The sequence below is a fragment of the Eschrichtius robustus genome, chromosome 19 (genome assembly GCF_028021215.1).
Source record: "Eschrichtius robustus isolate mEscRob2 chromosome 19, mEscRob2.pri, whole genome shotgun sequence".
Taxonomy (NCBI): domain Eukaryota; kingdom Metazoa; phylum Chordata; class Mammalia; order Artiodactyla; family Eschrichtiidae; genus Eschrichtius; species Eschrichtius robustus.
The window spans coordinates 57493177-57508589 of record NC_090842.1 but is presented as its reverse complement, the minus strand read 5'-3'; the positions used below and the strand labels follow the sequence as shown (position 1 = coordinate 57508589).

At 51.0% G+C, this 15413-nt stretch overlaps 2 protein-coding genes across 2 annotated transcripts; both read right to left on the bottom strand.

Moving 5' to 3' along the window:
• Positions 1-418: 418 nt before the first annotated feature.
• On the bottom strand, positions 419-3550 carry MIA (MIA SH3 domain containing). Its single transcript, XM_068527783.1, has 4 exons — positions 1612-3550; positions 1392-1525; positions 826-936; positions 419-511 (listed from the first exon to the last, which is right to left on the bottom strand). The coding sequence occupies exons 1-4, from the start codon at positions 1736-1738 to the stop codon at positions 488-490; spliced, it is 396 nt and encodes a 131-aa protein (XP_068383884.1). The 5' UTR covers positions 1739-3550; the 3' UTR covers positions 419-487.
• Positions 3551-4538: 988 nt separating this feature from the next.
• SNRPA (small nuclear ribonucleoprotein polypeptide A) lies at positions 4539-15220 on the bottom strand. Its single transcript, XM_068527779.1, has 7 exons — positions 15149-15220; positions 14596-14690; positions 11634-11806; positions 9197-9376; positions 7051-7224; positions 6509-6597; positions 4539-4916 (listed from the first exon to the last, which is right to left on the bottom strand). The coding sequence occupies exons 2-7, from the start codon at positions 14666-14668 to the stop codon at positions 4757-4759; spliced, it is 849 nt and encodes a 282-aa protein (XP_068383880.1). The 5' UTR covers positions 14669-14690; positions 15149-15220; the 3' UTR covers positions 4539-4756.
• Between the last annotated feature and the right edge of the window lie 193 nt (positions 15221-15413).

Genomic DNA, 15413 nt, shown 5'->3' with positions numbered 1-15413 from the left:
CAAAGGCAAGGATGAAAACTAGGATGGTACGCATGATACGCACAAATTAACCTCCTACCTCCCTTTGCGGATAATCCTCCAAGAAATCCTAGAAAACCTCTGCTCTGTGATTTATGTCTTCCTCATGGCCCAATTGGCTCATTCCCAATAGTTCAATAGTTCTCTTATTGGTCTAGAGAAGACACTATAATCCCCCAGTTTGGCTGTTTAGTTGTTCCATCTTCTCATCTGTTTGTAATATCTAAGCTTAGGAGCCCACCTCTGGTACCCAGCTTGGAGCAAAGAGCTTTTAGTCCGTGAAATTCTGCCTAGCAACCACTGACGTTACCACAGTCAGTGGGTTGATTGGCTAGATTCAGAAGCCTGGCGAAACACTTCCTTTCTAGAGACCCACCACAAAGACCACAGAGACCCATAGTTTGCACTTGGCTGATGTATTTGCATAAAGTCAGCGAGAAACAACAGCAGAGACAGCGGTAGACTGAGCTCACTGGCAGTAGAAATCCCATTTCTGAAAAAAAGAAAGGGGAAACAGTGGGGAGAAAACTAGCGGTCACACCACAAAGGATCCAGTGGTTTTAGCAAATGCTGCAGCCACAGGCGCCAGGTTTGGCTGCACAAGTGCTATGCAAATTAGCCTAGAGCCCTCTACCCTTTGCACCTCTCAATCGGACTAGGATTTAGAAATCACTCCTCATTTTTCAGATAAGAAAAGGCAGGGGATTTGTTCCAGCGCATACAGCTAGGATGCCAGGGAGCCAAGGTAGGAGCATCTTTGCCCAAGGGCCCTCCCTCCAAGTCCCTGCCAGCCCCCAAGACACTCACATCTGTCTTCACATCAGTTTTGCCAGGCTTCAGGGTCTGGTCTTCGCGTACAATGCTACTGGGGAAATAGCCCAGGCGAGCAGCTACGTCTCCATAGTAATCTCCCTGAACCTGGGGAAGAGGAGTTAAAAGCCGGGGTCTGGGAAGATGGCAAGCTCACTCCTGCTGAAGATCTTTGCACTCTCTTCTCCCTGATCTCGGCTTGGCTTGCTCCATCCTTGTCATTCCAATCCCAGCTTGAAGTCACATGCTCGAAGGTCCTCCCTGACCACCCCATGTGAATTAGTCACCCAGTCACCTTATATTAATTCTCAAAGCAGCACATACTTGCTGATATTTTTGATGGCTTGTCTCCCTCCATTAGAATAAAAGGGGTCGTTCTTTATTGTACCCACCATAGTAGGTGCCCTAATAATTGCTAAACAAAGTAAAGTAGACCACAATAGCCTCCCCTCCAAAACTATATTTCAGTTCACTCCCTCAGATTTTCCCTTCAGGTGAAAAATCAGGGTGCACGCCCACCCCAGCCACCCTACCCTTTCCTCCTCTGTTCTCCCAAGACTCACGCTGCCTCCCCAGAAGAGCCGCCCTCGGCCCTTCAGCTTGGAGAAGACATACACGACTTGGCCCTGGCGTATGGTCAGGAAACGGCAGTCGGGGGCCACGTAGTCCTGAAGGGCCACGGCCATGGAGATGGGGTCTGGGGAAGGAACAGAAGGGAGTGATGGCACCCTCCCCACAGGCTAGCAATCCAAGCCCCCAATGCCCCCAACCCCCAACTCTTACGGCTGCATTCCTCGTCAGCACACAGCTTCCGGTCGGCCAGCTTGGGCATAGGGTGGCCCCCGACACTAGGACCTGGGAAGGCAGACAGCAAGACAACAACACCTAGAAACACCGAGGATGGAGCCATCGTGGACTGTGAGCAAGGGAGAGCCTAAGGGAGGAACGGGGTCTCCACTGCCCTCCTGCCCTCCCTCTCCAGCAGCACAAGGAAACCTGTGTTCTGGGCCTTGTCCCCGCCTTAAACCAGCCCCAAATGTCACCCACACCACCTAGAGTCTGCTACCCAGCCAGAACCATTTCAAGGACAGGGTGAGGGCTGCCAGCACAAGCAAACACCCAGATAGGCTCCAGGCAGCCCAGGCCACTCCAAGTAACAGCCACCCCCTCAACAGCGACGGGGTTAAGACAGGCAAGTTAAGATATTCAATTCCATCTTTTATGAGTTGGCTTGGGGACCTGGGCCCCTCTGCTCTCCCCCACAGGGACAGAACCACAGAAGCCAGTATGGAAAAACCACCTTGGAATTTCCTGTGCTGAGGGGCAGCAGAACAAGGCAGCCCTTTGATTGCCAGGAATAGCCCCAGCTCCCAAGTATGGAGTGAACATTATATGTTGGACCTTAGGCTAGGCGATGCCCTGCCACGATCACTATTTATCCTCATAAGCCACTTCCCGACTGGGTGACCTGGGCTAAGCTATTCCTCCTCCCAGAGCCTCACCTTTCTCATCTGAAATAGAAATAATAAAAACTAGTAGTTATTTATAGAGCATTCACCATGCATATTTTTATTAACTCAAATGTATACCCTGCACCACCTTTAAGAGGAGCGATCATAACCCCATTTTACGTAGAAATGGAAGCACATAGCCTTAAAGAACTTGTCCAAGGTTACAGAGTTGGGAAGTGGAGGGGCTAGATCTGGCTCCAGGCCCACACCCATCACTACTGATCTTGGAGCTCAGTCAGTTGCCCAGGGTCAGAATGAGAAAGTGGCAGAGGATTTGAACTCAAGTCTCATTTCTAAAACTGTGCTTCAAACCACATGCCTGAAGACCCACCTCTTTCCTCAGGTATTCTCACCCCTGGTCAGCAAGTCCGAACTTTAGTTTTAGGCGAAGCGGATGGACATACACAGGCTTGGGGTGGGGAAGAATTCATCAGGGGCAAAGACTGGGCCTAAGCCATCTCCACATACCCAACACCCAGCACCAAGTACCATGAGAGCATCAAACAGCTCTACTCAAATATCACCTCCTCAAAGGGGCTTCCCTTGATCACCCGTTACTGCTCCCCAGCTCCACCAACACATCACCCCATTATGTCAGTTCTGTTTCTATCAGAACCCAGCATTTGAAATTAGCTTGTCTATTTCATTTGCCACCGCACAACCTGTGGCAAGAACAGTACTTACTGTGTAATAGGTACTCGGCAAGTTATTTGCTGAATTTATTCAGTGCCCGGTGGGGCAGCAGTGGGGGGGTGGGGGTGGCGTGGACGGTGCACCACAGTATTAACACAGGAAGAGTCCTCTTTGCACAGGAAGAAAATGAAGCTCAGAGTGCAGACATCAACTGCCCATGGAGGAAACAGCCAGGGAGCCCCCCAGCAGGCGGACAGTAGAAACCAGGATCCACGGACCACAGACCCCGCGTTCCCACGAGCCATCTGCAATAACACTGCGCCATTTAGTGAAGATGGCAATCGCCTTCCCCTTTTCATCTTTCAGATCCTACGAGGCGAATGTGTGCATCTGGTGCCACAAACCCTGATGTTCAAACGCTTCCAACACTGATGTTCCTCTTTAATGGAGGGAGTGGAGCAGGAGGCTGGGGCTCAGAGCCCTGACAGGACAAAAATATCCAGCGAGAATTTAACACTATGTCTTATTGTATTTATTTTTGTGGTTAATTTTCTACTTCTGACAAGTGATCGCACTTTCCCATCTATATGGTGTGAGAAAAGGTTTTAAGCTATATATATATATATATATATATATATATATATATATATATATATATATATATATATATATATATATATATATAAATAAATATAACATACTTTAGTCGATTTAAAAATTGCCAGGTCCGGTGTATGACAGACTGCAAAGGAAGGTCCCCCATGCAATCTCCCCTTCTTATCCATAGCTTCAGCAGGGTACGTGACTGTCCAGCCAGGAACCACATTTCCTAGCCTCCCCTGCAGTTGGGGCACTGGAGGGGAGATCGGTTCAGCCACCTGCCCGAAGCTCCTGGCTGGCATCTGGCCAGCGGGGGAGCAGCTGTGTGTGAACTGGCCACACTCCTGGTACCCGCATCTGATCAGGAGCTTCCCATGTGTGAAGTTTAGGCACTCCCAACGGCAGTACTGACATCTTCCTGAACCCTAGAGGCTGCAGCTCAATCGAGGGCTGCAAACTTGAATTCAAATGTCTCCAACCCAGACTGCCATCACTAACATCCTTCCGACGATTTCATGAATACCCAATTCCCTTCCCTTTCTTCCTGAAGTACCTAGAATGGTTTCTGTGGGACTCTTACTATGACAGAAGGCATTTTTGTCTAGAAAAAGATGAAGAAAAACCTCTTTCCTAACACTCTATCACGTTAGAAAATTATTGGAATCAACATGCAAGTCTACGAAGTGAATGGTGTGCCATTAAAAGTGGCATCCTTGCACAGTACAGAACCTACCCAACTGTACCTGGCAGCATGGGTTTTAATTTCCTGCCCTGAATGCTGATTGAGACAAAATAAAATTCTGCCAAAGTGGTAAAAGTGACTTTAGTTTGGACAATGTTGCTACACTATTCTGGGTTTTCCCAAGGTTGCAAATCCCCAACATGCTGAGAGGCCCAAATGCTCAGACTATTCTGATGTGCAGGGAAGGGAAACACACAGGACAAGAAAATAAAAACAACAAATGGTTGTGAAAAAAACAAACCTCAAAAAAACACTTTAATTCCAGCCTAACAGCGCCAGGTGCAATGTCTGGGGACAGACTCTGGGTACAATGCTGTGTGGCGACCATTCACTCACACACAGCTCCAAGAAGGCCCCCAAGGGGGACTTACCTTCAGGGGGCTGAGCCAAGGGGGGGAGGGGGTGGCCCCAGAACAGGGGGCAGAGACATGGGGAAAGGGTGCTACTTCTTGGCAAAGGAGATCTTCATGGCGTTGTTCTGGGTGATCTTGAAACCCTGCAGGGCGTCGCGTGCGGCCCCTGCCTGCACCTCATTGTCAAACTCCACGAAGGCGATGTCGTGCCGCCCTGGGACCAGCCGGACCTCCTTGAAGCCAGGGAACCTGAGAGATGGTCAGAGACCTCAGGAATCCAGACTTAGCACTTCCCCCTAACATTCTGGCATCCAGGGGGTAGGGGCCAGGAATGTTGCTAAACATCCCACAATGCAGAGGACAGCCCCAATAACAAAGAATTATCCAGCCCAAAATGTGCATGTTGCTAAGTTGATAAACCCTAATATAAAAAAGTATGCACAAAGGAAACATACCATTTAAAGAAAACTGTTAACATGAGCACCCATGCAACCATAACCTCCATCAAGACAAAGAACACTGCCCCCTCCCCACCCTCCACGTCCTCTCCCAATCGAAGGAATCACAGCAATAACCACTCCAGAAATAACCACCATCCCGACTTTCATGATCTGCTGTTTCTTTCACTTCCCTCTTCTCATTCCTTACTTCCTTCCCCATTAGGCAACCATCCTCATGTTTACTGGTTATCCTTTTTTCCATGAGTATCCTTAGAAAATATGCATTGTTCTGTGGACATGGTATATGAATGAATGGTATTCTTTTTCTGTTTTATTCAGTTTCTCAAAATTGCCTCTTGGCACTAGTATAAAGAACCATGTACGCTGCTCTTCCTGGTCCCTCTAACTGCCACGTGGCATGCAGTCGCGAGCACCTGCACTTGACCTCTCCCTTCTCCCAGGCTGCCTCTGGCTCCCTGCCACACTGTGAGGAATGCCCTACCCACAGCCTCTGGGGCCTCGTGTTAGAATTTCTGTAGGATATACAGTTAGAAACAGGTACAGATAAAAACGGTATAGGTGAACCTATTTGCAGGGCAGGAATAGAAACGCAGACGCAGAGAATGGACATGTGAACACAGCGGGGTCAGGGGAGGTTGGGATGAATTGGAGATTAGGTTTGACATAAACACACTACCACGTGTAAAATAGATAGCTAGTGGGAACCTGCTGTATAGCACAGGGAGCTCAGCTCGGTGCTCTGTGATGGCCTAGATGGGTGGGATGGCGGGGGGGGAGGGAGGTCCAAGAGGGATGGGATATATACACGCATATAGCTGATTCACATCATTGTACAGCAGAAACTAACACAACATTGTAAAGCAATTATACTCCAATTAAAAAAAAAATGTAGGGAGAAAAAAAAAAAGCAGCAAAGCCACCAGGTGAGTATGACTAAACAGTGGCCAGTTACCCTACACAACAGCCACAGTGGTCTGCATCCCATCTGCAGGGCACGCGGCGTCAAGCATCCCCACCTCCCATACTTGCCGTCTGAATAGGCTGACTCCCACCAGTCTAGCCAGTGTTCAGTGACATCTCACTGTTGTGTGACTTGCCTATGTCCAATTTAGAGACTGCAAAGATGAGACCCAGAGCCTGGACCGCCACCGCAGCCCCATGAAGGCAGAGGACGGCCCACCCGCCCTGCACCGCTGCCCTCCACACCCCGCCGCTGCGGGCCCGACTGCAGCCTCCTTGTAACCTCTAGTCGTTGTCCCGCCTGTGCAGCCTAAGCAGGCCTGGGACTCCACCAGCAGAGCTGTGAGGCTCGCCCATCCCCACGGTGCCACCTCCTGGCCATCACCCTCTGGCCCCCGGTCAGCCACAGGCCCCACTTACTGGTTGAAAAGCATGGAGAGCATGAGCTCGTTGGTCTCTTCAGGCAGGTTGGTGAGGAACAAGATGTGATTTGGTGGATTTTCTGAAAGCTGCAGGAGAGCGACAGGAGCCCATTGAGTCTGGTCGGGGATCTACAGCCCTCTTGCTCTCCAGCCCCTGCCCCACCCCACCCCCGCCCCTTCCTGAATTCTTTCTAGTCCTTCACCTGACATACCCTGTGTTGCTGCCTGTCTTGCCCCCCCAAGACTGTAAGCCACAACAGAGCACTGCTGTGCCCAGAAGCAGGTGCTCAGAAGTTCACTGAATGAACCTAGGTGCAGCCCACCCCCACTCCAGCCTCACCGTGACCTTCCAAAGCTGCTCCAACAAACACACCAATTTCTCTGTCCCAGGGCCTGACGCCATTGCTACATCCTCATCCTCCAATATCACCTTCTCAGGGAGGCCTGCCCAGACCACCCAACCTAAAACAGTGTTCCCACCGGCCCCTTGCCATTCCTGTCTTCTGACTATAGCAGACCCCAGGAGGACCAGACACTTACAGGCTGTGCAGGTGGCATCTGTCCCGGCATAAGCTGCTGTGGAGGCATGGCCCCTGGTGGGATCTGGCCGGGTGCGAGGCCTGGAGGCGGGATCATGCCGGGGGGTGGCATGTAGGGAGGCTGGCCCGGCATGTGGTGCATGATGCGGGGCGCCTGAGTCATCGGCGGCATGCCCTGCAGGGAGAGAAGGACAGGACTGAGAGGGGCGCCAGCAGGTGGGAGGAGGTGTGCTTTCAGTGTCGGCAGGAAACAGAGAGAAGAAAAGGTTGTTACAGGAAACCCAGGGTGAAAGATCTAGTCTTGGAAAAGGCAAAAAAGGCACCCAAAAAGGGATGGATGGAGCAAAACAAACCCAAAGTCACAGCAGACATTAAATCAAAGAGTTTAAAAACAATTTTTTTTTAACATATAAAATTGGTCAGGGGGACTTCCCTGGCGGTCCAGTGGTTAGGACTCTGAGCTTCCACTGCAGGGGGCGCGGGGGCGCGGATTCAATCCCTGGTCGGGGAGCTAAGATCCCACATGCCATGTGGCGTGGCCAAAAAAAAAAAAAAAAAAAAAATCGCCAGAACGGCCTAACTTTGTTTAGAGACATATGAGTAGAAAAATAGCCTAGGAAAAAAAATAAAAACATTATCAACTAAAAGGGGTGGAAATAAACACTGTAAGCAGCATGCTGTACTCCTGCTTCTAAAAATAAACTTCATGGAAAAAGAAACGGACCCAGAGAACAGACAGTGGAAGGTAGAGGTGGCTGGGAATGGTCAGGGCAGGTGCATGAAGACGTGGGAGGGCTGGTGGCAAGGGGAAGGGAGACAGCCTGAAGGCCAAGAGCATGTGCACCCAGGGGAGACAGGAGCTGGAATCACATCTAAGAGTCAAAGGTGGACAGAAAGCTGGGCACAGAAGAGTGGAGAGGGTAAGAGTGGCGAAGCTCGATGGTAAGCCAGACACCATCACCGACACAAGACAAAATAGAGTGCAACCCATCAGAAAAGCTGATGTGGAGGTTCGGAGACCTGAGTGGGTCCAATTCGTCCATTTTTCTTTAATATTTTGTGCTTTCTGTATCCTGTTTAGAAAACAGGATGTTTCCACTCTTTATGCCCTCACCAAGGCACAAACATTTTCCTGTTTTCTTCTAGAACATTTATTATTGTAGCTGTCACGTTCAGGTCTATGATTCACCTCAAAGTAACTTATACATTGTTAAGGCAGGGCTAAATATTCCCCTTACAGATATCCAATTGGCCCAGTATCAGTTATTAGGGGAAAAAGCCCTTTTACCACTGGACTGCAAGTGGTACCTTGACATACATGGAGTGACTACATACACGTGTGGATGTTTCAGGACTCTATTCTGCCCCACTGGTCCATCTTTCTACCCTTATGCCAATACCATACCATCTTGATTACTATATACTGCAGGCCCCCAGCTTTGTTCTCCTCGTCTGCCTTGCTTTGCTTTTCCAGACATTTACAGACAGCCCGTCTGTCCCCACAAGTCCCTGTTGGGATTTTGATTGGAATCGTGTTGAATTTTAAATCAATTTGCAGAGAACTGAAGTCTTAATAGCAGTGAGTCTTCCTATCCATTTGCTGAGGTCGTCTCCAATTTCGCTCAGCCATGTTCTATAGTTTCAGTGGGTGGCCTTGCACATTTTTTGTTGAATTTACTCCTCGGAGCTATTTTTCAATTTGAAGTCTACTTGTCTGTGGCCAACGTGTAGAAATAAAACTGACTTTTTCCATACTGACCTTATATCTGGTGACCCAGTTAAATTAAATTCTTTTTAATCCTAACAGTTGATTAGTAGTTTTCTCTGGATTTTCTACAGACATTGACTTAGAAGACACAGACAGCAAAATCAAGGTCAAGGAGAAAGAGAAAACAAAAGACTGAGACGCAGAGAAAGAAAGATCCTGAGAAACAGGCAGGCAGGCACAGACATTTCCAAGTAGAGATACCGTCACTCACATGCTCAACCCCTCCCTAGAGACAGGCACACAATCTCTCTAAGAAAAATGGAAGGGGGGGTGGTCTGAATCCACAAGGGGAGACCCCTCCCCACCCACCCCCAAGCCAGCCCACGTGGCTGAGGAAGCCCTGGTGGTGAGAAGACCGCGTCTCTGGGCCCCAGCTTACCGGGACAGGCCCCTGGACGGCGCCCACCACAGGGGCGGCCGCCCCACCCTGCACAGCCTTCTTGGCAGCCGGGGTCTCCTGGCTCTTGGGCTTCCTCTTCTCCCGCTTGCGGTCTCGCTCCACAAAGGTGCCCTTCATCTTGGCAATGATATCCGAGTCAGTCTTGGCGTACTGGATGCGCTGCCAAACCGAGAGCAGAAGGGTTAAGGAGACTGGTCTGGGGCCAGACCACCCGGATGCCAAATCAGACCTTGCCAGGAGCTTGGTGAGTAATGTCACAGAAATCGCTTGGCCTCAACGTCCTCATCTGTCAAACAGGGACTGCGGTATTTCCCACTTCAAAGGACAATCGTGAGGACAATGAGTTAAAGTGCTCCAAACGGTGCCTGGCACACAGCAAGTGCTCAGTCAGTGGTTGTTGAGATCCTGAAGGGAAGATGGGACAGCCCCGAGCATCAGGCCCAAGGCAGAAGGAAGGAAACAAGGTCAGGACAGGAGCACTGTGCAGGGGGGTTTCCATCACACAAGAAGAGAACTGAGTCTCCAGGCTAAATCTCATTCATTCGGCAGTTTATGGAGCACCTGTATTTGCTCTGGCGGTACAGCAATGCGCAAATCACACAAAAGCCCCCGCTCTCATGGAGTCTGCTTGCTGGGAAAGATATGACAGAGATTAAAAAGCGAACTGGAGAAGGAGATGTGAGGAGCTGAGAAGAACTGAAATTTTCAGAGTGTGGCCAGGAAAGACCTCAGTGAGAAAACACTGGTGTAGAGACAGAGGGAGGGAGGGAGCCACGCAGACATCTAGGGAAAAGAGCATCCTAGCAAAGGAACAGCCATCAGAGCTAAGGATCAGAGCTAAGGAGTGCAGGGTGTTCAAGGAAAAGCAAGGAGGCCAACACAGATGAGGAGGGAGAAAGCCAGGAGCCATGGAGTGTCGTAAGCAGGCGAGTGACGAGCTCTCACCTGTGACTCCCAAGGAGCACTGTGGCCACGGGATGGAGAGTGGCCTGTGCAGGCGTCGAACCAGGGAGAAGGGTGGCAGCTGGGACCAGGCGGGTGGCAGGGGAGGAGTGAGAAGAATGGGTGGAGGGTTTTGTTTGTTTGTTTGTTTTGGGGGCTTTTTGGTTTTTTTCTTTTATTTTTTTGGTAGAGGTTTTGAAGGTAGAGTTGACGGGACTCACTGACAGAACTCACAGTGGCTCAGTGCTTCGTATGGTCCAAGCAATGATTTCAGAGAAAAGCAGGGGAGGAGGGGCCACACGAAAAGATTTACTGGTTTCAGTCCTCAAAAGTGAGTTCCTGGCTGCTCCAGAGAAGCAACGGAAGATGTGGCAACTGTGGGCTCGCCCACCCAGAGGCGACGACAGGCAGGAGTCAGCGCGGCCCTCTCCAGAAGGCGGTGAGGGCTCCGGCTGCCCCGCTAAACCCGGGGCCAAGGTCTTCCACATGAAGCGACCTGCCTGGGACCTGCAGGCACTGACACTTCTCTCACCTCCCCAAGGGAACTGGTTCAGGGAAGCATATTACAATCAGGTGAAACTGGAAAACTGACTGAGGAACAAAGGAAAAAGCCCAAAGAACCAAAAACATCTCCCACTGATACAGCAGGAATTCTAGTTTGGGGCAGGGACTTTAAGCCACTCCTCACCTCCTGGACGGCAGTCCCCACGGCTGCCCACTTGGCCTCCTGAACATCCGTAACCCACTTCTTCCCATCCCACGGCCCCTGCCCTGGTCCCGGCCCAACCCCACCACCTGGGAGCCGACCCAGCCTCACCTTCACAACGGAACCCCATCTCCCTCCTAACCCCCCTACCCAACAGCCAAAGAGGCAGCCCCCAAACCCTCCCTTGCTTCCCCAGCACCCTCGGAATCAAGTCCACTTTCAGGACCAACTCCAGCTCCTTAGCCTGACTTCTGACTGGCTCTCCAGGCCAGGCCCTCCCACCACGTCCCAGCCTTCACTCCAGCTAAGGGAACTTGACTCACTTCCTCAACTACACGTGCCCTTGGTTATCTCCAGGCCTTAGTCCACTGTCTTTCTCCCTCTCTTCCTTCAGCTACTCTTCTCCAAGTCTTACTCATCCAGAAAGGCTTCCCGGCAAACTCCCAGAATGGGTGAGAGGCCGCTCCTAAGCTCCCCCAGCTCTGTGCACTTGCCCGGTCCCAGCCCCGACCCCTCCGGGTCGCCGCCATCTGGAGGCAGGCGTGTCTCTCCAACTGCACTGTGGCCCCGAGAGGGTACAGCTGGGCCTTCCCTTGATCACTGTGCTTCCACAGCCCCAGTGCAGTGCACAGTGGATGCTGAGGACCAGCAAGAGAAACTCCCGTCCTCAATGGTCTGGACCACAGGCGACAGGAAGTCCAGAGCCATCCAGCCTGCAACAGCACCTTGCACAGGCATACACCCACACCCTCCACACCCAGTGCTCACCATGGGCTTGTCGTAGAAGGGGAAACCCTGCATGGAGCGCAGGGCATTGGTGGCGCTGCTGACTTCCTTGAAGATGACAAAGGCCTGGCCCCTCATCTTCAGGCTTCGTGATACCAGGATATCCAGGATCTGGCCAAACTGGGAGAAGATAGCGTACAGGGACTTCTTCAGCTCTGCGGTGGGGGGAGGAAAGACCCATAGGTGACTGGAGGCCTTGGTATCATGTCCTGCGTCTCGAGCTCCCATTTACAGAGAAGACGCAGCCCAGGAGGGAAACCATCAGTCCACTGATGAGTACAGAGCAATACCAGCAGCAGCCCAGAACCACTCAAGTGGCCGCGTGCACTCCTCTGTAAGAGATCGACGGTAACAGTACCCACCCCACAATGTCGCTGTACGAGCAATGTGAGTCACACAACAAAGGACACACGGTAAATGCTCGATAAACGCGAGCACTTCTTCTCATTGTCTCCAGCACCTTGACACACGCCCCTCTGATGTGGCCCTGGCCGACTTCTACCACCTCATCTCTCCCCACACTCCACCTTCACTGGCCTTCATACCTCCAGCCACACTGGCCTTCCAGCCCTTTCTCAGGCCCATCACAGCAACTCTGCCTCAGGACCTTTGCACTGGCTGCTCCCTCTACTAGGAGCATCCTTCTGATGTGTACATGGCCTCCTTCCATTCAACCAGGGCTCAGCAGATATGTTGCCACCTGAGGCATTCCCTGACCACCCTGTGTAAATAAGTGCCCTCTCATATCACTCTCCCCCACTCCTGGGACCCTACTTGCTCTTCCTTCATGGCATTTCCCACCTCCTGACATCATGTTTGTTTACTTGTTGTTTAGCTCTCCTTCTGAAGAGCTACAGGCCTGTCTTATTACCTTATCCCCATGAGCAGTACGGTCACCAGCACACAAACCTCCAAAACCATTTGCATGAATAAAGGTACCATTAAATGATTTATGGAAATAACTTCACTAAATTCTTACAACTATTCCATGAAGCAGTGGTTATAACTGTCTCAATTTTACTAACATGGATAGAAGCTCTCAGAGGATCTGTCACTGGCCCAGGAGGAGTATCCCAAGGGTGCTGGGAAGACCCTGAAGAGCCAGGACCAGGACAGGGACAAGGACCCAAGTCCATCTGAACCCAGTACCACCGTACCTCACTAGCAAACTGCCACACCTGACAGCCAGAAAAGGGTACCAGTCTTATGCAAAGAAGGTATCTGAGCTTAAGATGCTTGGTCAAAGAGATATAGGAGAGGAAAGAAAAGGCGGGGCAGGGTAAAGAAGGAAGCAAATAGCCAAAAATTCTGATGACATTTCTGTGCTTTGTCTCCACTCCCCATCCCCATGAACCCAGTTTGGGCTTTAGTCATTCCGCTGGACCCCGGGCCTCTCCCCAGTCTCCTTTCTTGCCCACTCAAGTTCACCCTCCACAGCTGGAAAGATCTTTCACAACTGCATCCCTTGCCTGGCTCCCCAAAGCCCTTGGGACAAAGTCCAACACCTCACCCAGCCCACAAGGCCCCATGAGCCAGAGTGCACTGCTCACTGGAACGTTCTCCATGAGTCATAGGCCTCTAAGTCTCAGACACACAAAACTACAGTACATGTAGCTCCCAGAATGCCCTGGGCTCTCTTTTGCCCCTGGATATTTGCACGTGCTGGTCCAGGTTAGGAACTCTCTTCCCCCACATCATAACATAAATACTGCTTCTTCTACCTGTTAGGCTTTTCCAAAATGTCTCCTTTTCTATGAAACTGAATGAACACCTCTTTCTAGGTGCCCCATCTCAACCCTGACTACTCTGCCTGTGCTTCCCCAATCATGGCCCTGGCTACTCTGGGATATCACTGTCTGGTAGCAGGTCTTTCATCCCTATTGGACTGTGGCTCCATGAAGCTAGGACCAGGACTGTCTCAGTCACCAGTGTGTCCCCAGCTCCACAAAGCACTGGCTGGGCACAACGTTCTAAAAGTATATGAGGGATTTATGTGGCTCGTTTTATTATCTTCAACAGAAACTTTATCGGTAACGTCAAACTTAATCCCAGCGAGCTCCTTTGGTTCTCCTAACAATTTTCTTGAGGCAATAATAAGAGCTAACACTTACCCAACCCTTACTAACCGCTGGGCACCATAAAAAGAAGCTGAATGGAAGTCTAGCTAATATAATCCCCATAACACCCACACAGAGAAGATATGACTTTGCCCAGTCTTCCTATATAGAAAATGAGTGTAAACAAAAAGTGGTAACTTGCTCAAGAAAATGGAAAAGTATGTCTGATGTCAAGAATTGAGTTCTTAAGCAGAATTCCATACTGGTGGTGTCAACCACTTTTCAGTGCTGTGTGACCCTGGGCAAATCATATCACCCCTGAGTCTCAGTTTCCTAATCCAACAGGTCCTTCCTGCAGGGTTGCTGTGAAAGTTAAAAGTAACCAAGATTTATATTTACGTCAGCACCTGGTACCGAGTGTTAGCCATCATTATTGTTCATTTCATTTCCATTTTGAAATGAAACATTTCATTGTGGGCTAATCGCTGACCAAGACAGTTGCAGATCTTACCCTCTTGGAGCTCACAGGCCAGGAAAGAGACAGCCCCATGACAGCCCAGAACAATCAGGGCTTGAAGGGGGATGTCCAGGGTTATGGGAAGTCAGAGGCAGGCGCGTGGGCGGAAAAGGGAGGGGGAAGGCATCCTGGAGGAGGGGTCCTGTGAGCTGAAACCTTGAAGCATGAGCAAGTGACCAGGTTAATGGGCAGAGCGTAAGATGAACTGAGGAAATGTGAAAGGCAGAGGAAGCAGCATGTGCAAAGGCCGAGGGGTTAACTCTAACAGTTTGAGTGGACAAGGCTGAGAAAGAGACATGGATGCTGGGGACAGAAGAGGGGGCCGGCTCTTGCGGGATAGCCTGGAGTCCGGACTATCCCGAGAACTCACCATCCTTCTTGATCTTCTCGTTGAGATTGTTGATATAAATAGTGTGGTTGGGGCGGGTCTCGGGAACTGCCATGGAGTGAGTTGCTGAGGTAGGGCTGAAAGAATGAAAAAGTCCCACTCAGCTCTGGGTTTCTGCAAATCCTTCGACCCAACGCGGGCTGTTTAGGGATCTTCCTTTCAAGAGGAAGTCAGGTAAAGCAGAGAGAAGGGAAGAGGGAAGAACAGCTCGCAAAACAAAGCAAACGCAGGACACCGCTACTCCTCCCCGCGTGGTGAGGGAAATCTCGTGAGGTTTACTACGAGTCCCAGAATGCTCTACGCGACTCAGTAGGCGAGTGTCCTAGGTGGCGATTCCCACTGGCCCACGACCTCAAAGGCGGTCCAGGAGAAAAAGCCCGGATGTAGAGGCAGTTAAGGAGGGAGGGACGACTTTGCAGAGCCCTGTCCTCGAGCAGCAGGAAAAGAGTTCCCCCACACGGGGCGCGGGAAGACCCGGGCGCCAAGCCCTCCACCCGCCAGGCGCCCACGGCCGCCAGCGCCCAAGAATACTCACCGAAAGAGTCTCAGTTCCCGCAAGGGACTTCTGCTACGTTGCTGAGCGCCGACCACAAAACTTCCTCTCCTGGTCCCGCCTTTGTCTTTCTACAAACCAATCCCTGCGCGGAAACCTGGTAGCTTGGCCAATCAGAATCCTGGGCCCAGATTTTGCCAATCAGAACGGCACTTGGGTTCCCGCCTCAGCAGGAAAACTCCGCCCACCGCCTGCAAGCCCTCCTCCTTTTGCGGCACCCGGGGCTACGGACCAATCAGTGAAGGCC

Coding starts and splice junctions, on each gene's coding strand:
- MIA (XM_068527783.1), bottom strand. CDS start 1,738: ATGGCTCCATCCTCGGTGTTTCTAGGTGTTGTTGTCTTGCTGTCTGCC. Junction 1,526..1,611: donor TGCTGACGAGGAATGCAGCC/GTAAGAGTTGGG, acceptor TTCCTTCCCCAG/ACCCCATCTCCATGGCCGTG. Junction 937..1,391: donor GGCTCTTCTGGGGAGGCAGC/GTGAGTCTTGGG, acceptor CCTCTTCCCCAG/GTTCAGGGAGATTACTATGG.
- SNRPA (XM_068527779.1), bottom strand. CDS start 14,668: ATGGCAGTTCCCGAGACCCGCCCCAACCACACTATTTATATCAACAAT. Junction 9,377..11,633: donor CCTTCTACGACAAGCCCATG/GTGAGCACTGGG, acceptor TCGGTTTGGCAG/CGCATCCAGTACGCCAAGAC. Junction 7,225..9,196: donor CCGTCCAGGGGCCTGTCCCG/GTAAGCTGGGGC, acceptor CTCTCCCTGCAG/GGCATGCCGCCGATGACTCA.